At 43.6% G+C, this 23,662-nt stretch overlaps 1 protein-coding gene across 1 annotated transcript in view; it reads right to left on the bottom strand.

Annotated features, from left to right (window-relative positions):
* LOC311252955 (uncharacterized protein) overlaps positions 1 to 22,928 on the bottom strand; it is a 290,895-nt gene extending 267,967 nt beyond the window's left edge. Inside the window, exons 1-8 of the mRNA XM_084346619.1 lie at positions 22,873 to 22,928; positions 22,490 to 22,718; positions 20,518 to 22,312; positions 20,248 to 20,421; positions 17,658 to 17,831; positions 16,875 to 17,048; positions 16,338 to 16,511; positions 14,939 to 15,112 (exon numbers count right to left, since the gene is read on the bottom strand). Of these exons, the coding sequence (XP_084202745.1) occupies positions 14,939 to 15,112; positions 16,338 to 16,511; positions 16,875 to 17,048; positions 17,658 to 17,831; positions 20,248 to 20,421; positions 20,518 to 22,312; positions 22,490 to 22,718; positions 22,873 to 22,875 (2,897 nt within the window). The 5' untranslated portion in view covers positions 22,876 to 22,928. The remainder of the gene's footprint in view (positions 1 to 14,938; positions 15,113 to 16,337; positions 16,512 to 16,874; positions 17,049 to 17,657; positions 17,832 to 20,247; positions 20,422 to 20,517; positions 22,313 to 22,489; positions 22,719 to 22,872) is intronic.
* Positions 22,929 to 23,662: the final 734 nt, after the last annotated feature.

Below are 23,662 nucleotides of genomic sequence, written 5' to 3'. Positions count from 1 at the left end.
TATTGTTGTTATTATTATTATTACAACTGTAGAGCCTCAACAATGCAAAGATTTTAAAAAGCTTATATTTAATACCAAAGAGAGAAACTTATTTTCATGTATTATTTTTATGTTGAAAGGCAGCAAGTGTTTAAAAAACACCAACAATGAAAGATTTAGAGAAAAACTCAGTGAAACCTCAGATTACAAATGAGATTTTATATCCAAACTCATGATTATTGTGAAACTCTCTTGAAAAACATCCAAGAAAGTAAAGCTTGTTTGTGAAAACTTGCCAGATTGACAGGAAGTTTATCAACACTAATAACAGTTTAAAAGAAATTCAATCCCCCGATCTTCTGGAAAATAAGTTCTGGTTTAATGTACCATCATTTACTTTCTCCCTGCAGACATCTCTTCATCCAGTTTATGTTAAACACTGTGTTTGAGCCTTTGAGCAAAAATAAGTGATAATAACTTAACATCATTATTAATTAAAGTAATTGGCCTCCAGTCTTCAACACACACTGGGTCTTTCCCAGGTTTGGGGATCAGTGTAATGAGGCCTTGAGACTGATGGCGGCAGTCTTCCCACAGACAAAGCTTCCTGATAAACATGAACTGAAATCTCTTCTTTGAAGATTTTATAAAACTCACTAGTTAAACCATCGTTCCCAGGAGACTCATCATCCTTTAACTTAGAAATACAAACACTGATTTCTTCTTGAGTAACATCCTGATCACACACTTTCCTGTTCTTCGTCTGTTCGTTTTACATCCCCGTCTATAGACCTGAAACATGAGAGCGACTCACATGAATTCACTTTTTTCTTGAACAGGTTTTCACAGAAGTTATTGACAAAGTGAGATATTTCTCTGCCGTTGTCTGTAATCTGGCCACTGATGTTTAATGTAATTACTGAGGAGGCTTCTGCATTTCTTTTTTCCACATTGAAAAAGTATTTTGTTCTTTTCACCTTCCTCCGTCCATTTTCTTCTAGATCTTACAAAGGCCCCCTCGCTTCATCTTCACAGATCTGATAGTTGTGATTGTAATGTAGTCACACTTTCTCCATCTTGTTGATTCATACATCATAATGATCTTTTTTGTTATATTATCCTCCATTATGCGCTTGTCTTTTGCCATTTCTTCCCCTCTGTGGGCTGCTAGTCTTCTCATTTGATACGTCAAAACTTCCCATTGCTCTCCGAAGGAGTTCAGTGCTTTAGCCTTTCTCCAGCTTTCATTAATAGTTAACTTATGCTTAGAAACTGTTTATCTTCTAAGAGATGTTATTTAATTTCCACTTTGATCCTGATCTGTTGTGTTATTAAGATGAACTGAGATGTTTATCAGCTGATGGTCTGTAAGTACAGAGGGTTCAATATAAACATCCGTAACTGAAGATATCAACCAAACATCTCTTCTTGACTGTTTGCTCAAGTCTGTTGTTTGCCATGTAAACTGACTCTTGTCAGGATTTCTATACCTCCATATATCAAAACAATTCAAATTAGAGCAGTTTATCAATTTCTGCAGTTTTATCGACTCTCAGCGGACGTGGTGGCCGACAGTCCAACAGTGGATCTTTAATGGAGCTCGTCTCCTCCAAGGAAACAGGAATAATAGTCACACAGCAGCTTCTGTGACATCATCTCACAGCTGACTTTACCGGCCTCTGATTGGTCCGTCAGCTTCATTGCAAAAAGGGGTTTATAATTCAGATGTGACTTATAGAAACATGTGCATGTGATAATGAAGGAACAAGTCACATATAAACAGGAGAAACAACATGTTGCCAGAAGCTTATAAGTTATATAGTGGCAGAGAAAGAGCATATGGTGACAGTTTAACTGCCTTTCTGTCGCTGGAGCCAGAAATTAGATTCATATAATGTACAACTTCATGGAGAAAAGCTACAAAATCAGGTTTTTACTGCTGAATTTAAACCTGGTTCTGGACCCGACTCTCAGAAAAGAGCCACTTGTTTTTATGCAGAATATCTGTTATTCCAGATCAGAAACCTGTGAGCTGAGAAACTGTGCTGATAAATGAGAGGCCGTGCTAAAAGGAGCTGCTTATGGAAAGTGGACAGTCTCACAGGGAGTTTGTCCACATTGTGATTACAGTTCAAAACAAAGCTCAGAGCAGCAAAGCAGAGAATATATAGTGGGGAATAAAAGTCCACACTGAGACAGCAGGGTGTTTTACAACGTGCTGAGCCCGATGTGTCTTAAAAGTCTTGTTCAGTGTGTTAAAGTCCAGAAAGTTGAGCCCACCGGATTCATAATTACTCACAACGACACTTGTTTTGATCTAATGTGCAGGATTTTTCCAGATGAAGTCAAAACGCTTCCTGTCAACGTCTTTCCAAATGTCCGTGTCCAGGTGTGAAGAGAGAGCTGCGTATGTGAGCCCAGATATCCTTCAGCCTGCAGCAACACTCTGCCTGTTAGAGATGAGTCCCTCTGCAGCCACTCGTTCACTGTGTGTTGACTTTTTAATGATGGAGACACGTTTAAAGGACATCTCGCCTTCTGGTCTTTAGCAGCAAGAACACCCAAGTATGTGACTTCTTCCTTGATCGTCATGTTGCAAATAGTTTGTGTATTACAACCTTTTAAAGGTGCAGTTCACATTTATTTATACTCAGACAGACCAGAGGCCTCTGAAAGCTGCTTCATCACATGAATGGCGACAGGTATCTGACCGGCGTCTTTTAGAGAAAAATAAATCGGTGTTGTGTTGCATCAAAGGCCTTATAGAAATCTGAGAAGAGGATGAAGCCGTCTTCAGATATCAGCTCAGAGTAGTCAAGAATATCTGATACTAGTCTGATATTATTAGAGAGGTGCCTGTTCCTCATAAAGCCCGACTGTGTCTCAGCTATCATTGTGTCAACAGCTACTTTAATTCTCCTGGCAAATATTAACGCCATCATTTTATAATCGTTACTCAGCAGACAAATGGGTCTCCAGCTGTCAATAACAAGCGTCTTTTCTAGGTTTGGGGATCAATGTGAGCAGACCTTGAGTGAGACCAGGAGGAAGGGCATCGTTCTCTAGACTCTCCGTAAAAACCTGCAGTAAAAACGGGCTGACTGATCTGAGAAGGCTTTATAAAACTCTGCAGTTAAACCGTCAGTGCCGGAGATTTATTGTTTCTGAGCAGAGCGATGGAATCAGTGACCTCTGCCACTGTAAGAGGGCGTCACACTGATCTGTACCTGCCAGATCAATCTTTCTCACCTGATTTACTGAGTTTACACACTGACTGGTGGCTTCTTCATTAGATTGTCAGCTGTATAAACTGCTATAAAATCTCGAACAGAAGTCTGCAATTGATTTCTCGTCATCAGTAACGAGCCCATTAATATTTAAATTATGGATGGGATTGGTTTTGGATCGGTATTTTTCAGGAGGGAAACAGTCGGCAGGACTTTGCTCCCCTCCTCCAGCCATCTCTTCCTGGACCTGACAAAGGCTCCTCTGCTTTTTGTCCATACAACTCGTCTGATTTGTTCTGGAGGTCCGATAGAAGCAGCTCGTCCTCCTCTGAAGCTTCACCGGGGGTCTCTGATAAGAAGAAGACGTTTTACTTGTGACTTTCTCTTCTGCTCTTTTAGCTTTGGCAATAAATGCTCCTGTTTACTGTCTGAAGACTTTTCCTGACTCAAACTTAAGTAGTTCCCAGTTAGTGTTGTAGGATTTTTCCCTTTTAGCCTCGTTGTAAAAACGAGTGATTAAATAAATCATGTCAGTCTGAAGCTTTTCCTGCTTTAACAGGGAACTGTTTCATTTCCAGTAGCAGATCTACGGATTGTATCAGACGCACTAAACTGGATGCTTATATGGATCGCTCTGTGGTCAGGTTCCAAGATATTTGAGCTGTTTGTCATTACACTGATCAGACTAAAGACTTATAATTTACTAAGTAAAAATAATGGTTCAGCAGGGTTGATTTTTTTTCTTTTTAAAAATGATCTGTCTTTAATGTGACTGCTTGTTCTGCTGAACGCCCTAACATATTCAACCATATTCATATCCTTATGCTCTTCTCCAAAGTACATTTGTCTGTTCACATGTCTGAAGTTTTGTTTGAAGGTCTTAGTCAGGATCATACACTGCTCTACACCTAGCTAACAGTGCCTCTGCTCTACACCTAGCTAACAGTTTCTCTACTCTACACCTAGCTAACATTGTTGCCACTCTACACCTAGCTAACAGTGCCTCTGCGCTACACCTAGCTAACAGTGTTTCTACTCTACACCTAGCTAACAGTGCCTCTGCGCTACACCTAGCTAACAGTGCCTCTGCTCTACACCTAGCTAACAGATTCTCTACTCTACACCTAGCTAACAATGTTGCCACTCTACACCTAGCTAACAATGTTGCCACTCTTCACCTAGCTAACAGTGCCTCTGATTTACACCTAGCTAACAGTGTTTCTACTCTACACCTAGCTAACAGTGCTTCTGCTCTACACCTAGCTAACAGTTTCTGTACTCTACACCTAGCTAACAATGTTGCCACTCTACACATAGCTAACAGTGCGTCTGCGCAACACCTAGCTAACAGTGCCTCTGCTCTACACCTAGCTAACAGTTTCTCTACTCTACACCTAGCTAACAATGTTGCCACACTACACCTAGCTAACAGTGCCTCTGCGCTACACCTAGTTAACAGTTTCTCTACTCCACACCTAGCTAACAATGTTGCCACTCTTCACCTAGCTAACAGTGCCTCTGATTTACACCTAGCTAACAGTGTTTCTACTCTACACCTAGCTAACAGTGCTTCTGCTCTACACCTAGCTAGCAGTTTCTCTACTCTACACCTAGCTAGCAATGTTGCCACTCTTCACCTAGCTAACAGTGCCTCTGATTTACACCTAGCTAACAGTGTTGCCACTCTACACCTAGCTAACAGTGCCTCTGCGCTACACCTAGCTAACAGTGCCTCTGCTCTACACCTAGCTAACAGTTTCTCTACTCCACACCTAGCTAACAATGTTGCCACTCTACACCTAGCTAACAGTGCCTCTGCTCTACACCTAGCTAACAGTTTCTCTACTCTACACCTAGCTAACAATGTTGCAACACTACATCTAGCTAACAGTGCCTCTGCGCTACACCTAGCTAACAGTTTCTCTACTCCACACCTAGCTAACAGTGCCTCTGCTCTACACCTAGCTAACCGTTTCTCTACTCCACACCTAGCTAACAGTGCCTCTGCTCTACACCTAGCTAACAGTGCCTCTGCTCTACACCTAGCTAACAGTGCCTCTGCGCTACACCTAGCTAACAGTGCCTCTGCTCTAGACCTAGCTAACCGTTTCTCTACTCCACACCTAGCTAACAATGTTGCCACTCTACACCTAGCTAACAGTGCCTCTGCTCTACACCTAGCTAACAGTTTCTCTACTCCACACCTAGCTAACAATGTTGCCACTCTACACCTAGCTAACAATGTTGCCACTCTTCACCTAGCTAACAGTGCCTCTGATTTACACCTAGCTAACAGTGTTGCCACTCTACACTTAGCTAACAGTGCCTCTGCGCTTCACCTAGCTAACAGTTTCTCTACTCCACACCTAGCTAACAGTGCCTCTGCTCTACACCTAGCTAACAGTTTCTCTACTCTACACCTAGCTAACAATGTTGCCACTCTACACCTAGCTAACAGTTTCTCTACTCTACACCTAGCTAACAATGTTGCCACTCTACACCTAGCTAACAGTGCCTCTGCGCTACACCTAGCTAACAGTGCCTCTGCTCTACACCTAGCTAACATTTTCTCTACTCTACACATAGCTAACAATGTTGCCACTCTTCACCTACCTAACAGTGCCTCTGCGCTACACCTAGCTAACAGTGTTTCTACTCTACACCTAGCTAACAGTGCTTCTGCTCTACACCTAGCTAACAGTTTCTCTACTCTACACCTAGCTAACAATGTTGCCACTCTACACCTAGCTAACAGTTTCTCTACTCTACACCTAGCTAGCAATGTTGCCACTCTACACCTAGCTAACAGTGCTTCTGCTCTACACCTAGCTAACAATGTTGCCACTCTACACCTAGCTAACAGTTTCTCTACTCTACACCTAGCTAACAATGTTGCCACTCTACACCTAGCTAACAGTGCCTCTGCGCTTCACCTAGCTAACAGTTTCTCTACTCCACACCTAGCTAACAGTGCCTCTGCTCTACACCTAGCTAACCGTTTCTCTACTCCACACCTAGCTAACAATGTTGCCACTCTACACCTAGCTAACAGTGCTTCTGCTCTACACCTAGCTAACAATGTTGCCACTCTACACCTAGCTAACAGTTTCTCTACTCTACACCTAGCTAACAATGTTGCCACTCTACACCTAGCTAACAGTGCCTCTGCGCTACACCTAGCTAACAGTGCCTCTGCTCTACACCTAGCTAACAATGTTGCCACTCTACACCTAGCTAACAGTGCCTCTGCTCTACACCTAGTTTACAGTATGTAGCTAGCTAACATTCAGTGTGTAGCTAGCTAACATTAGCTGCAGCCTGTAGCTAGCTAACACGTGACACTCACAGAAACATGATGAAAGCAGCTAATTCAACATCCTGCTGCACGACTGCTGACTCAGACCAGAAGGAGACGCACGTTACGCCTGTTTTAAAGTCTTTACAGCGGCTGCCTGTTAAAGTCCTTCTGTGAGTCACCAGCTTCATGCTGACGACTGTCAAATACAACAAGTGCAGAACAAAGTGAAGCGATGTCTCAGTTTTAATGTGCAGAACAGAATCATTGATGACGAGGAAACCATCAATCTTTACAATCAGTTTGAATCATTTTGTACAAAGTTCACTGATGAATTTATTACAAGAAGCTGAAAGATTGATGTGACTGTGATCCTGTACAGACTCAACTGTTCAGCACTGACAATGTTTCTGTGACAGGAGGAGACTCTGCAGACTAAACACCACACAGACACACTGAGGAACCAGAACTGGACCAGTAGAACCCAAATCCAGGATAAAGAGGTTCAGTGAATGTGGTGCTGAAGGTGTGGAGGTGGATCAGTGAGTCAGAGGAGACTCTGTAGAAGGACAGAGTGCCAGCAGGACAGTCCACATACACTGCTACTCTACCAGAGGAGGAGGAGGAGGAGGAGGAGGAGGAGGACGAGGAGGAGATGTGTGTTTGTCTGTTATTGTGTCTGACAGAGTAACGACCATCAAAGCACATCAGACTCCAGGACTGATCATTCAGTCCAAACACACAGTCTTCTCTGCCTCCTCTCCTTCTGATTCTTCTGTAACTCACTGATATAGAAACATCTCCTCTCCACTCGACCTCCCAGTAACAGCGACCAGTCAGACCAGTTCTACACAGCAGCTGAGGATACCAGGTCTCAAACCTCTCTGGATGATCAGGATATGACTGATCCTCCTCCACAAGTGTCATCTTCCTGTTGTTGTCAGACAGTTTGATGCGTCTGCTGACTGTGTTTGTGTCGACTGTGAGCTCACAGGAATCTGATGGAGAGAAAAAGACACAACACAGCTGCAGTTATTAATGTATCATCAGTGTGGTGATGACATCACAGATGTGACTGAGTGATGTCACAGTGTGAAGCTGAATCAAAGTAAAAACACACTCACACTTCCTCAGACCTGGTGTCAACCATCGGACTCCAGCAGGCTCCACCCTGAAAGGAGGAGGGGGGTCAGAGCAGCACATCCTCTTTCAGCATGCAGACATGGACATGACATGACTCATACACAGAAACACAATATGTCCATCAGGCCTGCTTCTCCCTGTTCTCCTGAACCTCTTCACCTCTGCCACTCTCCTCACACACTGAGAGCCACAGGATGTTGGTGTGTGTGAAAGAGGACGACAACATGTGAGGACACACACAAACCTCTTTTTGGATTCATGACTTCATCTTTATGTTATTGGATGTTGCTGCTGTTTCCTGTGGGCGACCTTACGCTTGCTGTCTGATCCAATGTCAGCTTGTGCTTATGTTTGTATATTACAGGACTTTTGGATTTGGACGTCAGAACTTTTGAGGTCAGATTCCTGTTTGAAGCTTCCAGGGCTTTTCTGGATCTCACCTGCACAGTCAGCTTTTTGTTCTCGCTGTGTTTCTGCTGCTTTATTAAGGGACAACAAGCCCAAGACAACATGAGGAGAACTCTACATGTTATTAACCATATTCTAAAAAAGAAGAACTGTGCAGCCTTAATAAGCCTCGATGCAGAAAAGGCTTCTGATAGCGTAAGTTGGACTTTTCTATATCAGGTACTTGAAAAACTCGCACTTAATGACAAAGCTGTCAGACGTATTAAAACACTTTACCAAAACCCGACCGCAAGGACAAGAATAAACGGCAGTCTGACTGAGAGCACAGCTTCAGGACCATCTACTAGACAGGGCTGCTGTCTCTCTCCAACCTTGTTTGCAGTCTTCATAGAGCCCCTGAGATCTTAAAGGAGTAGAGGTCGGGGGAGAGGAACACACCATTGGACTTTTTGCTGATGATGTGGTCTGTTTTTTAGAGGACCCAGACACATGCATCCCCATACTAATCAACCAACCAGAGATGTTTGGCTTTTGTTCTGGATACAAGCTTAAATTGACCAAAACACAGATCCTAACATTCAACTACTCCCCATCCAAAATCATACAACAAAAACACAATCTGAACTGGAGAGCAACAACAATGAAATATCTTGGGGTCACTTCAACACAAAACACTGATGATTTATATGAAGCTAATTACAGTAGGTACTACTTCAAAGTGGCCATTTCACTCGCGGGGAGCGAGATTCACGCAACGCGTGAAATGTCAGTGACAACTGTAGCCACTAGGTGGAAGCATAGTACTGAACTGCAGCTCAAACGATTTTGGGACAATTCCACATTTGACCACAATGTAGCTGCAATGGAGAGTGGCGCTGTTTTAGGCTACAGGTAGAGTGAATGGAGAGGGGGACTGCTAAACCGTATCAGATTGATTCAGACTGATTGTTTCACAGCGGTGGGACAACTCAATTATCTGGGTGACCTTGGATAAACACTTGTGCTTTCTTTGTTTTACAGTAGAGCTAAACTACATTAGTCGTTTTTTAAGGAACATTTGTTTACTGGTAAAATTGCCGACCTGAATTATTGTCCCAGTCCGCCCCCGTGAGCCTATATCACGGCCTGACTGGATGTTGCTTAAATATAAGAATAGCCAATAAAAATATCTGATACCCTAAAGACGTCTGAGGTTGTGATTTTGCTCGCTCGCTGCAGCCACGGCTAATAAGCGGAGGCAGAAACAATTACGCACAGCTTACAGAAGTTTCTACGTCCATACAAGCATTTAAGAAATGATTCTTACCAGCTCCATAATTCAGAGAGGATTTTTACTCAACGAAAAAATGTATAAAGATCAGCTTTTAGGTTGAAGACACGACAGCAGCAGGTATGTCCAGACGCTGATGTGTGTTATGACTGATGTATAGCTCCCCTGGTAGAGCAGCTCCCTCAGTAAGCAGAATCTTCTGCTAGTATGAGTTCGAATCTCTGTAAAGGCACTACCCTTAGTTAATGTGTTTTCTTTTCTCATCATCATTATGATCACGTTTGGCTCCAAGTTTGAGCAAATAAATGAGCAAATGAGCATTATCAGATCAGATTATCAAATCAGCAGCTTTCCTGCTTGTGTACATAAAATACATTAAATTCTGACACCACAACTGTAGCGTACCGAATATCAATAGATGATAACCAGAAAAAAAACAAAAAACGTTCTATTGATCTGATTCACCGGCTTCATGGACGTCGGAACTATTTTCTGAGAGGGGGGGCGGGGGAAGCACGCACTTTTATCAATGATTAAGGATTTGATTTGAAGTTATTTTATAATGGCGTGCAGTTATAAGAGAACTAGATGGATGAACACGGCATCTTTATTTTTAAGAAAATGAAACTCCAGGAAGCTCCCCACTGCGTAAAAACGCAGCGCAGCCAGGAGCTGCACCTCCGGGCTGAGGGCAAAATTGCAGCGGGTTGCTCTCTGGATGTGTGGAGACACCAGAGTGATCAGCCGTTGGATCTCCGCACGGGGCAGCCGGTACTTTGCCTGGACAGCCCGGTCTGACAGCGCGTCCAGTGGGGAGAAGTGCTGACGCACGTATGCATTTATGTAAAACCGTCTGGCTTCGCGCACGGCGACGCTGTTGGTTCGCAGGGAGAATGTGCTGTATTGCAGCCATGGTTTCTCACACGCGCAGACTTTGGCAACGCATTTATATAGAGTAGCAGGTGAAGCCTCTCTGGATGAGGTTCAGCTGAGTTTAATACATCTGTTTCCTTGATATCTGTGAAATGCCACAGGGTTGTTGTTTTTTTATGTGTAGTACTATAAACTATTATATGCAGATGTGTGTGGAAAACTTAAACGTGTAATTCAATAGAAGTTTTTTTTCTTCCTTCTATTAACCTGTGTTTCTTGCGCCAGTGGTCCGCAGCTATGAGCGCATTTCAACATTGAGCATTGTTTTATTATTTCGAAAAGTGGAGGATATAAATTTCCCTGACGCGGCTTGATCACTGAGCATGTGGTCGCTAAGAAGGCTGTTAAGAGTGGGTCAGCTCGATCTTACATTTCCTTCTTAGTGAAAGATCTTCTTAAGCTAAGAGCGACTCTGGGAAACACATCCTTCTTTCGCAGCGTTCTTAAGAGCGCTCCTAAGAAGATCTTAGCACTTAAGAGCTTCTTAACGAATCTGGGAAACGCGGCCATTGGCAGGGCCAGACACAGCTTAATGAGCTTCTCCACCTCCGAATGCAGGATGGACACATCCTGGATGGTGCTTACTTCTCGTCCCCTACGCACATTCCTCAGTATGGGGGAATGCAAATGTTAAGGCATCTGGAACAAGTTTGCTTAACTGGAAAGACCACATCCATCCCCCACACTTTTGAAAAGCTTGCTACGCCAGCACCCCCACCCCCGCGCGCTGAGGACAGCAAAGAGGTCTGCAACAAATACATTGATCACTTGGCCAAGGGATCTCCTCCTGCAGGGAGACTGCTTCAGGGACTCACTCCGCTTTAAATAACCTTCTGTATATCCGACTACTGTGAAGCTGCTGATTATGTATTTTAATAAAGCTAAAGAAAACTGTCTGACATGACGTGGCGTCGTTCTTCTTTCTATAAGCCTGTTGTAGAAAATATAAGGAATAGAAAGCACAAATATTTGTGTTAAATTCTGACACCACAACTGAAAGAAAGAAAGCCGGTCATAGACGTCGGAACTCACGCACCCCATCAGCCTCCCTACCCACGGGAAGATACGAGAAGTAAGCACCATCCAGGATGTGCATATGGACCTGGTGCGCTCCGAGGCGGAGCGGCGTTTTGATCAGGAAGGACTCCGCATAGCTGCAGGGCGAGAGCAGGCAGTTCTTGAGGCGGCTCAGGGGAAACGAGTGGATGTGGGCTCCTCGGAGCTGACCCCCTTTCCACGAGAGAGGTGGAGAAGCTCATTAAGCTGTCTGGCCCTGCCAATATCTGTCGCGGCATCCGAGCGCTCTTTCTCAGCCTTGCGCAGGCTGAAAACCTGCTGCGCACCATGACGCAGGAGAGACTAACACATTTGACCGTTATGAACGTTCACAGTGACCTTATGGGTGAAAGCGATGTCTCCACCCGGCTTAAAACCTTCATCAGTGGGTAGACTGAGAGAAGGTCCACTTTTGGATATGCATGAAAGCCCCGAGTCAGGAGCGCAGACTTTTCTTTTTTTCATTCAAGGGTACAAATAATGCTGTTATGTTCCTTAAATGGCTTGATTTAGTGATCAAAGTTTCATTTTCTTAAAAATAAAGATGCCGTGTTCATCCATCTAGTTCTCTTATAACTGCACGCCATTATAAAATAACTTCAAATCAAATCCTTAATCATTGATAAAAGTGCGTGCTTCCCCCGCCCCCCTCCCCCTCTCAGAAAATAGTTCCGACGTCCATGAAGCCGGTGAATCAGATCAATAGAACGTTTTTTTTCTGGTTATCATCTATTGATATTCGGTATGCTGCAGTTGTGGTGTCAGAATTTAATGTATTTTATGTACACAAGCAGGAAAGCTGGTGCCGCGGCCGGCGGAGAATTAATGCTCATTTATTTGCGCAAACTTGGAGCCAAACGTGATCATAATGATGATGAGAAAAGAAAACACATTAACTAAAGTTACAGCCTAAACTGAGATTCGAACTCGTATCAGCGGGTGATGCTGCTTACTGAGGGAGCCGCTCTACCAGGGGAGCTATACGTCAGCCGCAAGGTTTTCATGTGTCTTATTTATCACCGACCCGCTGCCCCAGCTGACACACATCAGCGTCTGGACATACGTGCTGCTGTCGTGTCTTCAACCTAAAAACTGATCTTTATACATTTTTTCGTTGAGTAAAAATTCTCGCTGAATTATGGAACTGATAAGAATCATTTCCTAAATGCTTGTATGGACGTTGAAACTTATGTAGGCTGTGCGTAATTTAAAAGGCTTCATAGTGAAAAAAATCAACATCATCAACAACTCACTAAGTTTGTCCTTGCTAGAGGGACCCTGTAGCGACAGGCTGAAGGAAGGAGTTGGAATGAGGTGTGGAGTGGGTGAGGTATTATTAGCTACATTCTTGTATTTAAGCAACAACGAACAGAAACATAAATCAGGCAACTCGGTCCATTCCCGTCCATGGTCACTGCTGCTGCATGTTGTCGTCCTCCTGCTCACAGATGCCACCTGGTGGTTGTTTGGGCACATTGCCGCTTCTCATGAAAACACAATTGATCCTCCAATCACGCGTGAACTCTGCCACAACGAAGTAGTACCTACTGTACGTCAAACTGGAGAAGGAAGTTAAGAGCAACTTGGACAGGTGGGCTATCCTTCCATCAGACATCGGTTCACGAATAGAGACCATAAAAATGAGCGTTCTACCCCGACTTCTTTACCTGTTTCAGTCACTACCCATTGAGATACCCGAAAAACAATTCAGACTGTGGGACAAAACCATTTCCAGGTTTATATGGAATGGTCACAGACCGAGAATCAATCTGAAACACTACAGATTGGAAAGGATAAGGGGGGTTTGGCACAGCCAAACCTTCAGGGATATTTTCATGCTGCACAAGTTAGACATGTAATCTGTTGGTGTGACAAAGATTATGTAGCCAAATGGAAGAATTTAGAAAAATCAGCCGTGTTGGAGAAGCTGTGGAGATGTAAATGTAAACCATTCACATGTGTTCTGGCCTAAGATCGCAAAATTCTGGGAAGATGTTCATTTAGTTATGGGCAGAGTTTTGGGTTATGGTGTATCCAAGTCTTGTACATTATTATATCTTGGCGTCATTACGGGAAACGTTGTGTTGAAAGATGATAGATACATATTGAAAATTATGTTAGTAGCCTGTAAAAAGGCAATTACAAGAAAATGGTACAAGACAGACCCCGTCACAGGAAGACTGGATGGAAGTTATGGACGAAATACATATTATGGAACAACTGACTTATAAAATAAGGACTCAAGAGGATCAATGCTGCCGGAAGTGGGAGAAATGGACTGAATACATAAAAACGACAGGACCAGGACCGTCACACTGACATTAAAAAAGGATCAAACTGTAGAAGCATGGTGATCCATCATGTTCTTTTTCAGATCTTGGTTTTTTATTTGTCCCCCCCACCCCCTGTTAGTTATTTGAAAGCTTTTATTTTGAAGCAGCTAAATCAGGAAACATTGGATTTCCACCAGCAGAACCTGAACACGACTCCAGAACAGCTGAAAGTGAAGCTGAGTCAGCAGCTACGAGCCGGGCTGAAGTACATTACAACAGCATTAAACCAGAGGTCCACCAGCTACTGTAGAGAGCTGCAGCTCTGCACAGGTCACATATCATGTTAATCAATGGAGCAGATGATTGATCACTGAATGTTTTCTTTTCTTTTGTCATTTGATTTTGCTGACGGTGCAAAACACCGAAGCTTTCCTGCCCCTGCAGGCTGTTATAATGAGAACTACCCAAAACAGCCCAAACTCAGCTGGAGCAGCAGTTTCCTCATGACAGGAGCCAAGACGGCACCACTGACCCATCTTAAATTCATCTATGCACTGCTGCTGTTATGGTGATGTGACGGGAATGTTCCACCTCGTGTCATCTAACGTTGTTATTGGACTGTTTTATATCTTCTGTTCACTTTAAACTGACGCCACAGACAGTTGTTACAGTCTGTAAATGTTTCACACTGAGGCACAGATACACTGTCAGTGATGATCTAGGATGCAGTTACTCCAGTGTTGATAAAGATCCATGTCAGAACCATTTTAAGTTCAAAGTCAAGCACTTTGGCAGAAACACTGATTCTCCAGTTCAGGGAAAGAGTTTCTATGACATTCAGTGATTAAATTCATTTATGTGTCACAGAAATCTTTTGAATTTGAGGTTCAGTATTTTCTGACCAGACATCTGACACAGAGGGTCTATTGTTATTATTAATATCATAACACAGCAGTGACGTGGTGGAAATTAGATTTAATGTTAATGTTTGATAACCCTCTGCAATCAGTGTGGAGTGTGAAGTAGTTTGGATGACGGTTCATCAAGCAGCAAAACCAGAGGCCAACAAATCAAACAGGCACATTTTGAACAGGCACTAAACTAGTCTGAAAAAAGAGGTGTAACTTTAGTGTTTGTGCCAAGACTCTCCTGGTCGCTGATCTTCATCTCTTCTTCTCATCTTCCTCTCTTCACTTGTAACTCTTGGCTTTGTGCCATGCTGCCTTTTCTCCTGAACTGAACTGAACAACTGGAGGTGGAGTAAACGAAGCAGACCTCCCGACACTGAACCATCTACAGTGGAGATACAGAGTCTCACACTGACTGTCTGTGGCTGCAGCAGGACTCTTCATACCTGAGAGTGTCCAGTCTCCAGCCTGGATCCTCCAGTCGAGCAGACAGCAGCTTCACTCCTGAGTCTCCTGGATGATTGTAGCTCAGGTCCAGCTCTCTCAGATGGGAGGGGTTGGAGTCCAGAGCTGAGGCCAGAGAAGTACAGCCTTCCTCTGTGATCAGACAGCCTGACAGCCTGCAGACACACAAAACAACACACATCACAGATCAGCTGAGGGTCCTGATGATTCAGTGCACATCTGTGTTTAAGGGTTTAACGTTTATTATATTCATCATCTTAGTTTTCACTAATTTACTAATCAGCACTGAACACAGAGTATAACTGAAGATGATGGAAATGCCATTAGTTTTGCAAATACTTGGTCATGAACAAAAATATTGTACAGTTTAAAATGATGACCTGATGATGGAGGATCACCAAAGTAATTACAGTTCATCCTGAGGGGAGCATGAATGTCTGAACCAAACCTCATGACAATCCATCCAATGGTTGTTGAGATTAGTAAATCGGGACCAAAGTGCAGAATAGACTCACAGACCCACATTTTATATATATATAAATAGATTAGTGGTGTCATTGGGTTTGTATCGTTACTTTGATGAGTGAAGGATCTGTTAAGTTGTCAGACTGTGAACACTATCAGAACATCACACTCCTGTCCACGCAGGTCGTCTCGCCTGTGTTTTGGCTGTGTAACTACCTCTGTTGGAGGATCAGAGGTGGAATGAAACTGTCCCCCCATTCCACCTTAGTAACTTTTACACCTACAGGAAGCTAAAGCACGCTCACCTCCCTCACCACCTGCTGACCAACTTCTATCGGTCAGCGATAGAAAGCCTCCTGACCTACTGCTGCACGTTGTGGTTCTCCAGCTGCACAACACAGGACAGGAAGGACCTGCAGCGGGTGGTGAGGGCAGCGGAGCGTGTCATCGGGACGACACTACCCCCTCTCAGAGACATTTACACTGGCCGACTCCAAAAGAAGGCCAGCTGTATTGTTAAGGACCCCACTCACCCTGGACATTACCTGTTCTCCCCCCTGCCCTCTGGGAAGAGATATAGATCCATCAGATCTAGAACAAACAGACTGAAGAACTGTTTCTTCCCACAGGCAGTGAAATGCACAACCCCCCCTTCACCCCTCACTCTCTAAAGACTTCACACCAGTGCAATTACCCTCCACTACCACCCCTCACACACATACTCACTTGTGTACATATTACCTACATACTTGAATCTTGTGTCTATTTATCTTGTTGTATATTTTACTATTTTTATCTATTTTGTTTGGAAATGTTGAGTCTCTTAAATAAATTGAATAATATTAAGAGTATGATTAAGATCTGCTCCAATTGTAATGTTACATGAAATAATGAAATAAAATAATGAATCCTGACCTGAGAGTTTCAAGGACACAGTGTGAACTCTTCAGTTCAGCAGAAAGTAGCTTCAGTCCTGAATCCTGCAGGTTGTTGTTTCTCAGGTCCAGCTCTCTCAGACTAGAGGACTGGGAGCTGAGAACTGAGGACAGAGCTTCACAGCTTCTCTCTGAGAGGTTACAGCCACTCAGCCTGGAGAGAAAAAAAAGAAGACAGAAAACATGGTAAATGTTGAGTTTTGGTGATGCAGTATCAGGTTTTCTCAAACTTTTCTTCCAGTGGTTGTAAATAAAAGTAATCTCTTGCTCCAGTGCTGTTCAGTTCTAAGCATGTTGTCAACGTGGCAATAAATGAAGATTGAATTGAGAATAAACAGACATCCAGGTATCAAAGTCATATGATGTCAAACATACATGAGGTTCTCCATCCTCATTGTTCGTGCTGCGCAGGAGATGACTTAATGAAAGGTACATTGAAAGAAAACAAGTTTGATAGCAAAAGAAATCTACCAGAAATATATAAATGATTTCACAACAAACGGTAACATGATCTGACCTCAAACTTTCCAAATTGCAGTGTGAACTCTTCAGTTCAGCAGAAAGGAGCTTCACTCCTGAATCCTGCAGGTTGTTGTTACTCAGGTCCAGCTCTCTCAGACTAGAGGACTGGGAGCTGAGAACTGAGGACAGAGCTTCACAGCTTCTCTCTGAGAGGTTACAGCCACTCAGTCTGGGGAGAAAAAAAAGAAGACAGAAAACATGGTAAATGTTGAGTTTTGCTGATGCAGTATCAGGGTTTCTCAAACTTTTCTTCCGGTGGTTGTAAATAAAACATTGGGCCTAAAGTCCATTTCTCCCCACCATTGTAGCAGTCCACAGGATGGACCCACCAGAGTAGGACCGTCTCTGTGCTCGAGACCTCCTGATTTACAAATCAAGCACTGGATACCAACAAGCTCCCCCATGTGGCTCAAAGGTGTACTGCAGATATGAATCTTAAATTAAAGACTATGAACAAAAGTCTACAAATATATTTGGCAACCCAAATAACATCCTCTCTGGGAATGACTGGTATATATAATCTCTTGCTCCAGTGCTGTTCAGTTCTAAGTATGTTGTCAATGTGGCAATAAATGAAGATTGAATTGAGAATGAGCAGACATCCAGGTATCAAAGTCATATGATGTCAAACATAAATGAGGTTCTCCCTCCTCATTGTTCATGTTGTGCAGGAGCTGAATTAATGAAAGGTACATTAAAAGAAGAAAAAGTTTGATAGCAAAAGAAATCTACCAGAAATACATAAATGATTTTACAATAAACAGTTACATGATCTGACCTCAAACTTTCCAAATTGCAGTGTGAACTCTCCAGTCCAGCCAACAGCTCCTCCACTCCTGAATCCTGCAGGTTGTTGTTACTCAGGTCCAGCTCTCTCAGACTAGAGGACTGGGAGCTGAGAACTGAGGACAGAGCTTCACAGCTTCTCTCTGAGAGGTTACAGCCACTCAGCCTGGAGAGAAAAAAAAGAAGACAGAAAACATGGTAAATGTTGAGTTTTGGTGATACAGTATCAGGTTTTCCAAAACTTTTATTCCGGTGACGCATAAAAAAAAAAAGTATTTATTGGCCTTTTCATAGCTTCATATTAGGAGGATTATTTATATAGGACATTTTTTCATCTACGTAACATTGCAAAAATCAGGCCCATCCTGTCTCAAAAAGACGCAGAAAAGCTAATCCATGCATTTGTTACTTCCAGGCTGGACTATTGTAATTCTCTATTATCAGGCTGCCCTCACAAGTCTCTAAAGAGTCTCCAGCTGGTCCAGAATGCTGCAGCACGTGTACTGACAGGAACTAAGAAAAGAGATCATATTACTCCTGTACTGGCCTCTCTGCACTGGCTCCCTGTAAAATCAAGAATAGAGTTTAAAATCCTTCTCCTCACTTACAAAGCTGTTAATGGTCAGGCACCATCATATCTCCAGGAGCTCATATTACCCTATCACCCAACTAGAGCATTACGCTCCCAGAACGTAGGATTACTTGTAGTTCCTAAAGTCTCCAAAAGTAGAATGGGAGCCAGAGCCTTCAGCTATCAAGCTCCTCTTCTGTGGAACCATCTTCCTGTTTTGGTCCGGGAGGCGGACACCCTCTCTACCTTTAAGAGTAGACTTAAGACCTTCCTCTTCGATAGAGCTTATAGTTAAGTTAGTTATGCTGCTATAGGCCTAGTCCGGGGGACAATGACACACTGAGCTTCTCTCTCCTCCCCTCCCCTCTCCTCTCCATCTGTATACATTATGCCTGTATACATGCCCCATCTCTGCATGTCACTGACTTCACTTCTTCCCCGGAGTCCTTGTGCTTTCTAGTCCTACAGGCTCCCATGGATCCTGGCCGCGCCCAGGTCGTGCCTGATCGTGGATGCGCCTACTGCCATGACCCTGCCCGACACCCACCACTACTGTCGCTAATATTAGTCGTATCTCTACTACTGTTATCACTAGTAATCACATTTCCATGTGCATTTCATTGTTGTTGCTGTGATGCCTCTTTATGTGCTTTCATTCCTGTCAACCATCCATTATAATTGTATACATTGTGATCTCGTTGATCTGCTCTGTACATGCGACATCTATTGCACGTCTGTCCGTCCTGGGAGAGGGATCCCTCCTCTGTGGCTCTCCCTGAGGTTTCTTCCGCATTTTTTTTCCCTGTTAAAAGGGCTTTTTTTTGGGGGGCAAGTTTTTCCTCACTCGAATCGAGGGTCGAAGGACAGAGGCTGTCGTCTCTGTACAGATTGTAAAGCCCTCTGAGGCAAACTGTGATTTGTGAATTTGGGCTATACAAATAAAATTTGATTTGATTTGATTTGACAGCTCACAGATATGACAGGAAATGGAGATGAGAGAGGGGGGATGACACGCAGCAAAGGACCAGAGGTCAAACTTGAAACCTGGGCTGCTGCAGTGAAGACAAAGCCTCTGTACATGGGACGCATGCTCCACCAACTGAGCTACAGGAGGACCCCAGGGGGTCCCACTTTTTAAAAATGATAACAATGCGACCCAATTCACAATAGGCCTAATAAACTTGAAAAGAGCAGATCTGTGCATAAAATACCATTCCAAACTATTTATCCACGTCCACTTATATTGTCTTCAATACACCAGCCATTTCAAAGAGATGAATCTAAATATGTCTAAATGTTTTGTCACATGATCACTGTAAGTCCTACAAGCAAGTGGGTGTTTTAGCTGTGAGTCAGTGAAATGATGAACTCAATCAGGATGTGTGTCTCAGTGTGACGCTGTCCATCTCACTGAGATGGAGCAGAGATGGACTGATAGACAGACAGATGGAACATGTCACTTCATAGGGTTTCTTGACCTGCTGCTTTTTGTGGTTGTGAATAAAACATTGGGCCTAAAGTCCATTTCTCCCCACCATTGTAGCAGTCCACAGGATGGACCCACCAGAGTAGGACCGTCTCTGTGCTCGAGACCTCCTGATTTACAAATCAAGCACTGGATACCAACAAGCTCCCCCATGTGGCTCAAAGGTGTACTGCAGATAGAGATCTTAAATTAAAGACTATGAACGAAAGTCTGCAAATATATTTGGCAACTCCAATAAAATCCTCTCTGGGAATGACTGGTATATATAATCTCTTGTTCCAGTGCTGTTCAGTTCAAAGTATGTTGTCAGCGTGACAATGAATGAAGATAGAATTGAGAATAAACAGACATCCAGGGATCAAAGTCATATGATATCAAACATACATGAGGTTCTCCATCCTCATTGTTCTTGTTGTGCAGGAGCTGAATTAATGAAAGGTACATTGAAAGAAAACAAGTTTGATAGCAAAACAATCTACCAGAAATATATAAATGATTTCACAACAAACAGTAACATGATCTGACCTCAAACTTTCCAGATTGCAGTGTGGACTCTTCAGTCCAACAGACAGCTGCTCCACTCCTGAATCCTGCAGGTCGTTGTTACTCAGGTCCAGCTCTCTCAGACTAGAGGACTGGGAGCTGAGAACTGAGGACAGAGCTTCACAGCTTCTCTCTGAGAGGTTACAGCCACTCAGTCTGGATAAAGAATAATGAGCAGAACAAAAAAATTATTTCTATTTGGGTCAATAACAGCACATTTACTGCATTCTGAAGAAACTTCTCCACACTTACAGAGCTTTGTTGGAGGCTTTGACCACTGGCAGCAGCCTCAGAAGAGCCTCCTCTGAAGCAGAGAATTTCTTCAGGTCAAACACATCCAGATCTTCTTCTGATGACAGTAAGATGAAGACCAGAGCTGACCACTGAGCAGGAGACAGTTTATCTGTGGAGAGACTTCCTGATGTCAGGGACTGTTGGATCTCCTCCACTAGAGAACGATCGTTCAGTTCATTCAGACAGTGGAACAGATTGATGCTTCTCTCTGGAGACAGATTCTCACTGATCTTCTTCTTCATGTACTGGACTGTTTTCTGATTGGCCTGTGAGCTACTTCCTGTCTGTGTCTGCAGACCTCGGAGGAGATTCTGATTGGTCTGAAGTGAAAGACCCAGGAGGAAGCGGAGGAACAAGTCCAGGTGTCCATTTTGACTCTGTAAGGCCTCGTCCACAGCACTCTGGTAGAGACGTGTTGATTTGCCTCTGACCACTTTAGACAACCAGGATGCTGATTGCTCTTCTACTGACATCAGATTGACTCCAGAGTTGATGAACGTCAGATGGACATGAAGAGCAGCCAGAAACTCCTGAACACTCAGATGGACGAAGCAGAACACCTTGTCCTGGTACAGTCCTCTCTCCTCTTTAAAGATCTGTGTGAACACTCCTGAGTACACTGAGGCTGCTCTGATATCGATGCCACACTCTGTCAGGTCTGATTCATAGAAGATCAGGTTGCCGCTCTGCAGCTGATCAAAAGCCAGTTTTCCCAGAGACTCAATCATCTTCCTGCTCTCTGGAGTCCAGTGTGGATCTGTCTCAACTCCTCCATCATACTTGACGTTCTTCACTTTGGCCTGAACCACCAGGAAGTGGATGTACATCTCAGTCAGGGTCTTGGGCAGCTCTCCTCTCTCTCTGGTCTTCAACACATCCTCCAGAACTGTAGCAGTGATCCAGCAGAAGACTGGGATGTGGCACATGATATGGAGGCTTCGTGATGTCTTGATGTGGGAGATGATTCTGCTGGCCTGCTCCTCATCTCTGAATCTCTTCTTGAAGTACTCCTCCTTCTGTGGGTCAGTGAACCCTCTGACCTCTGTCACCATGTCAACACACTCAGGAGGGATCTGATTGGCTGCTGCAGGTCGTGTGGTTATCCAGAGGCGAGCAGAGGGAAGCAGTTTCCCCCTGATGAGGTTTGTCAGCAGCACATCCACTGAGGTGGACTCTGTAACATCAGTCAGGATCTCAGTGTTGTGGAAGTCCAGAGGAAGTCGACACTCATCCAGACCGTCAAAGATGAACACAACCTGGAACTCTTCAAAGCTGCAGATTTCTTTGGTTTCAGTGAAGAAGTGATGAACAAGCTCCACCAAGCTGAACTTTTTCTCTTTCAGCACATTCAGCTCTCTGAAGGTGAATGGAAATGTGAACTGTATGTCCTGGTTGGCTTTGTCTTCAGCCCAGTCCAGAGTGAACTTCTGTGTTAAGACTGTTTTCCCGATGCCAGCCACTCCCTTTGTCATCACTGTTCTGATTGGTTCATCTCTTCCAGGTGAGGCTTTAAAGACGTCTTCTTGTCTGACTGTTGTTTCTGGTCTGTCTGGTTTCCTGGATGCTGTTTCAATCTGTCTGACCTCATGTTCATCATTGACCTCTGCAGTCCCTCCCTCTGTGATGTAGAGCTCTGTGTAGATCTGATTCAGAAGGGTTGGGTTTCCTGCTTTAGCGATCCCCTCAAACACACACTGGAACTTCTTCTGAAGGTTAGATTTGAGTTTACGCTGACAAACTCCAGAATGACTTCCTGAATAAATACACAACAAACAAGATCATTAAGTTATTTTTAAAGAAAATATGACAATTTCCTTCCCCTAAAGATTGCATATATAAACAGATTTTCCATCATCATCATCATCATCATCAGACTTCAGTAAACGTCTCATTGATCCATCAAGTTAAATCTTTAGAGAAATCCTCTTACTGCTCTGCAGACAGTCAGCCAGCTCCTCCTGCTTCATTCTCCTCAGGAAGTGAAGTGTGATCTTCAGAAATGCCTCTCTGCTTCTCCTCCTCTGCTCTTCATCCTCACCATCCAGCACCTCCTCATCCTCCCTCTGACCCTCTAAGCATTCTGGGTAATCTGAACTCAGAACCTTCTGGACCTTCTTCAGCTCGTTCTTCACAAAAGTGACAATGTTCTCCTCCAGCCGCTGGAACAGAATATTATGTGAATGAGAACATTTAACATCATGGAGCCAAACATCAGATCCATGTTGGACAGATTCACCACTGGTCTGTAAAGTGCAGCATGGAGATTATTGTGAACAGACTGGATGTAAAAGTAGTTGTTGTTCATGTACAGACCATAAATATGGAGTCCAGGTGTGTTCGATGCTGCTGGGCAGACGGACCTCTGGGAACCTCTGAGCTCTCCTGGTCGACTCTGTGGAGGAATCATGAAGAATCAGCCACATTATGTCTGTCCACTCAGAGACAAACACAAGCTGAAGGTCCTTTGAGTTAAAGTGTTGATGACATCATTGAATCAGATGGTTTCCCCTGACATCAAAGTGTTGGTCGTGCTGCTGATCCCACTGTGAACCAACAGTCAGTCAGTTTACTGGGTTGGTTCAGCAGCTTGTCTGGTTTAGTCCCTCCAGCTCTTGACCCCTAAAATACTGTGGACAGCAACACACAGCTAACACAAGCTAGTTGGATGCTAACTGTCCAGTGCAAAGTGGTGAAGAGTCTCAATAAACTTGTGTTCAGTTGAGATTCCAACATTGGAGAATGAAGAAATGATTCATTATTTATTTATTTGTTTATGAATCTCATACCAAAAAAACAAATTCCGGTTTGTTTTTCGTACCTTTGATTTCATTCTCAGATCAAAAACAGGACATGAAATAAAAAAGGGCCTCAGGCCAAACTTGAGTTTGATATTTAATTTGTCTGATTTGTGTGACCCGAAAGTTACTTATTGACTTTTTCGTGCGTTGCTTTTGGGTGATTATCGACACAACGGCCACACTGGAACCTACAGAATCGACTGCATTCACTGGAGAAAACAAATAGATAGAAACCCCAACACCCCGTGAGGAGAAACTAGAAGACAAAAACTGCCAAGTGGGGATTTTTGGGTGAAAGGCACCGG

Source organism: Pagrus pagrus (genome assembly GCF_965226575.1).
Source record: "Pagrus pagrus genome assembly, chromosome: 24".
Lineage (NCBI taxonomy): Eukaryota > Metazoa > Chordata > Actinopteri > Spariformes > Sparidae > Pagrus > Pagrus pagrus.
This window is presented reverse-complemented; position numbering and strand designations above follow the sequence as displayed.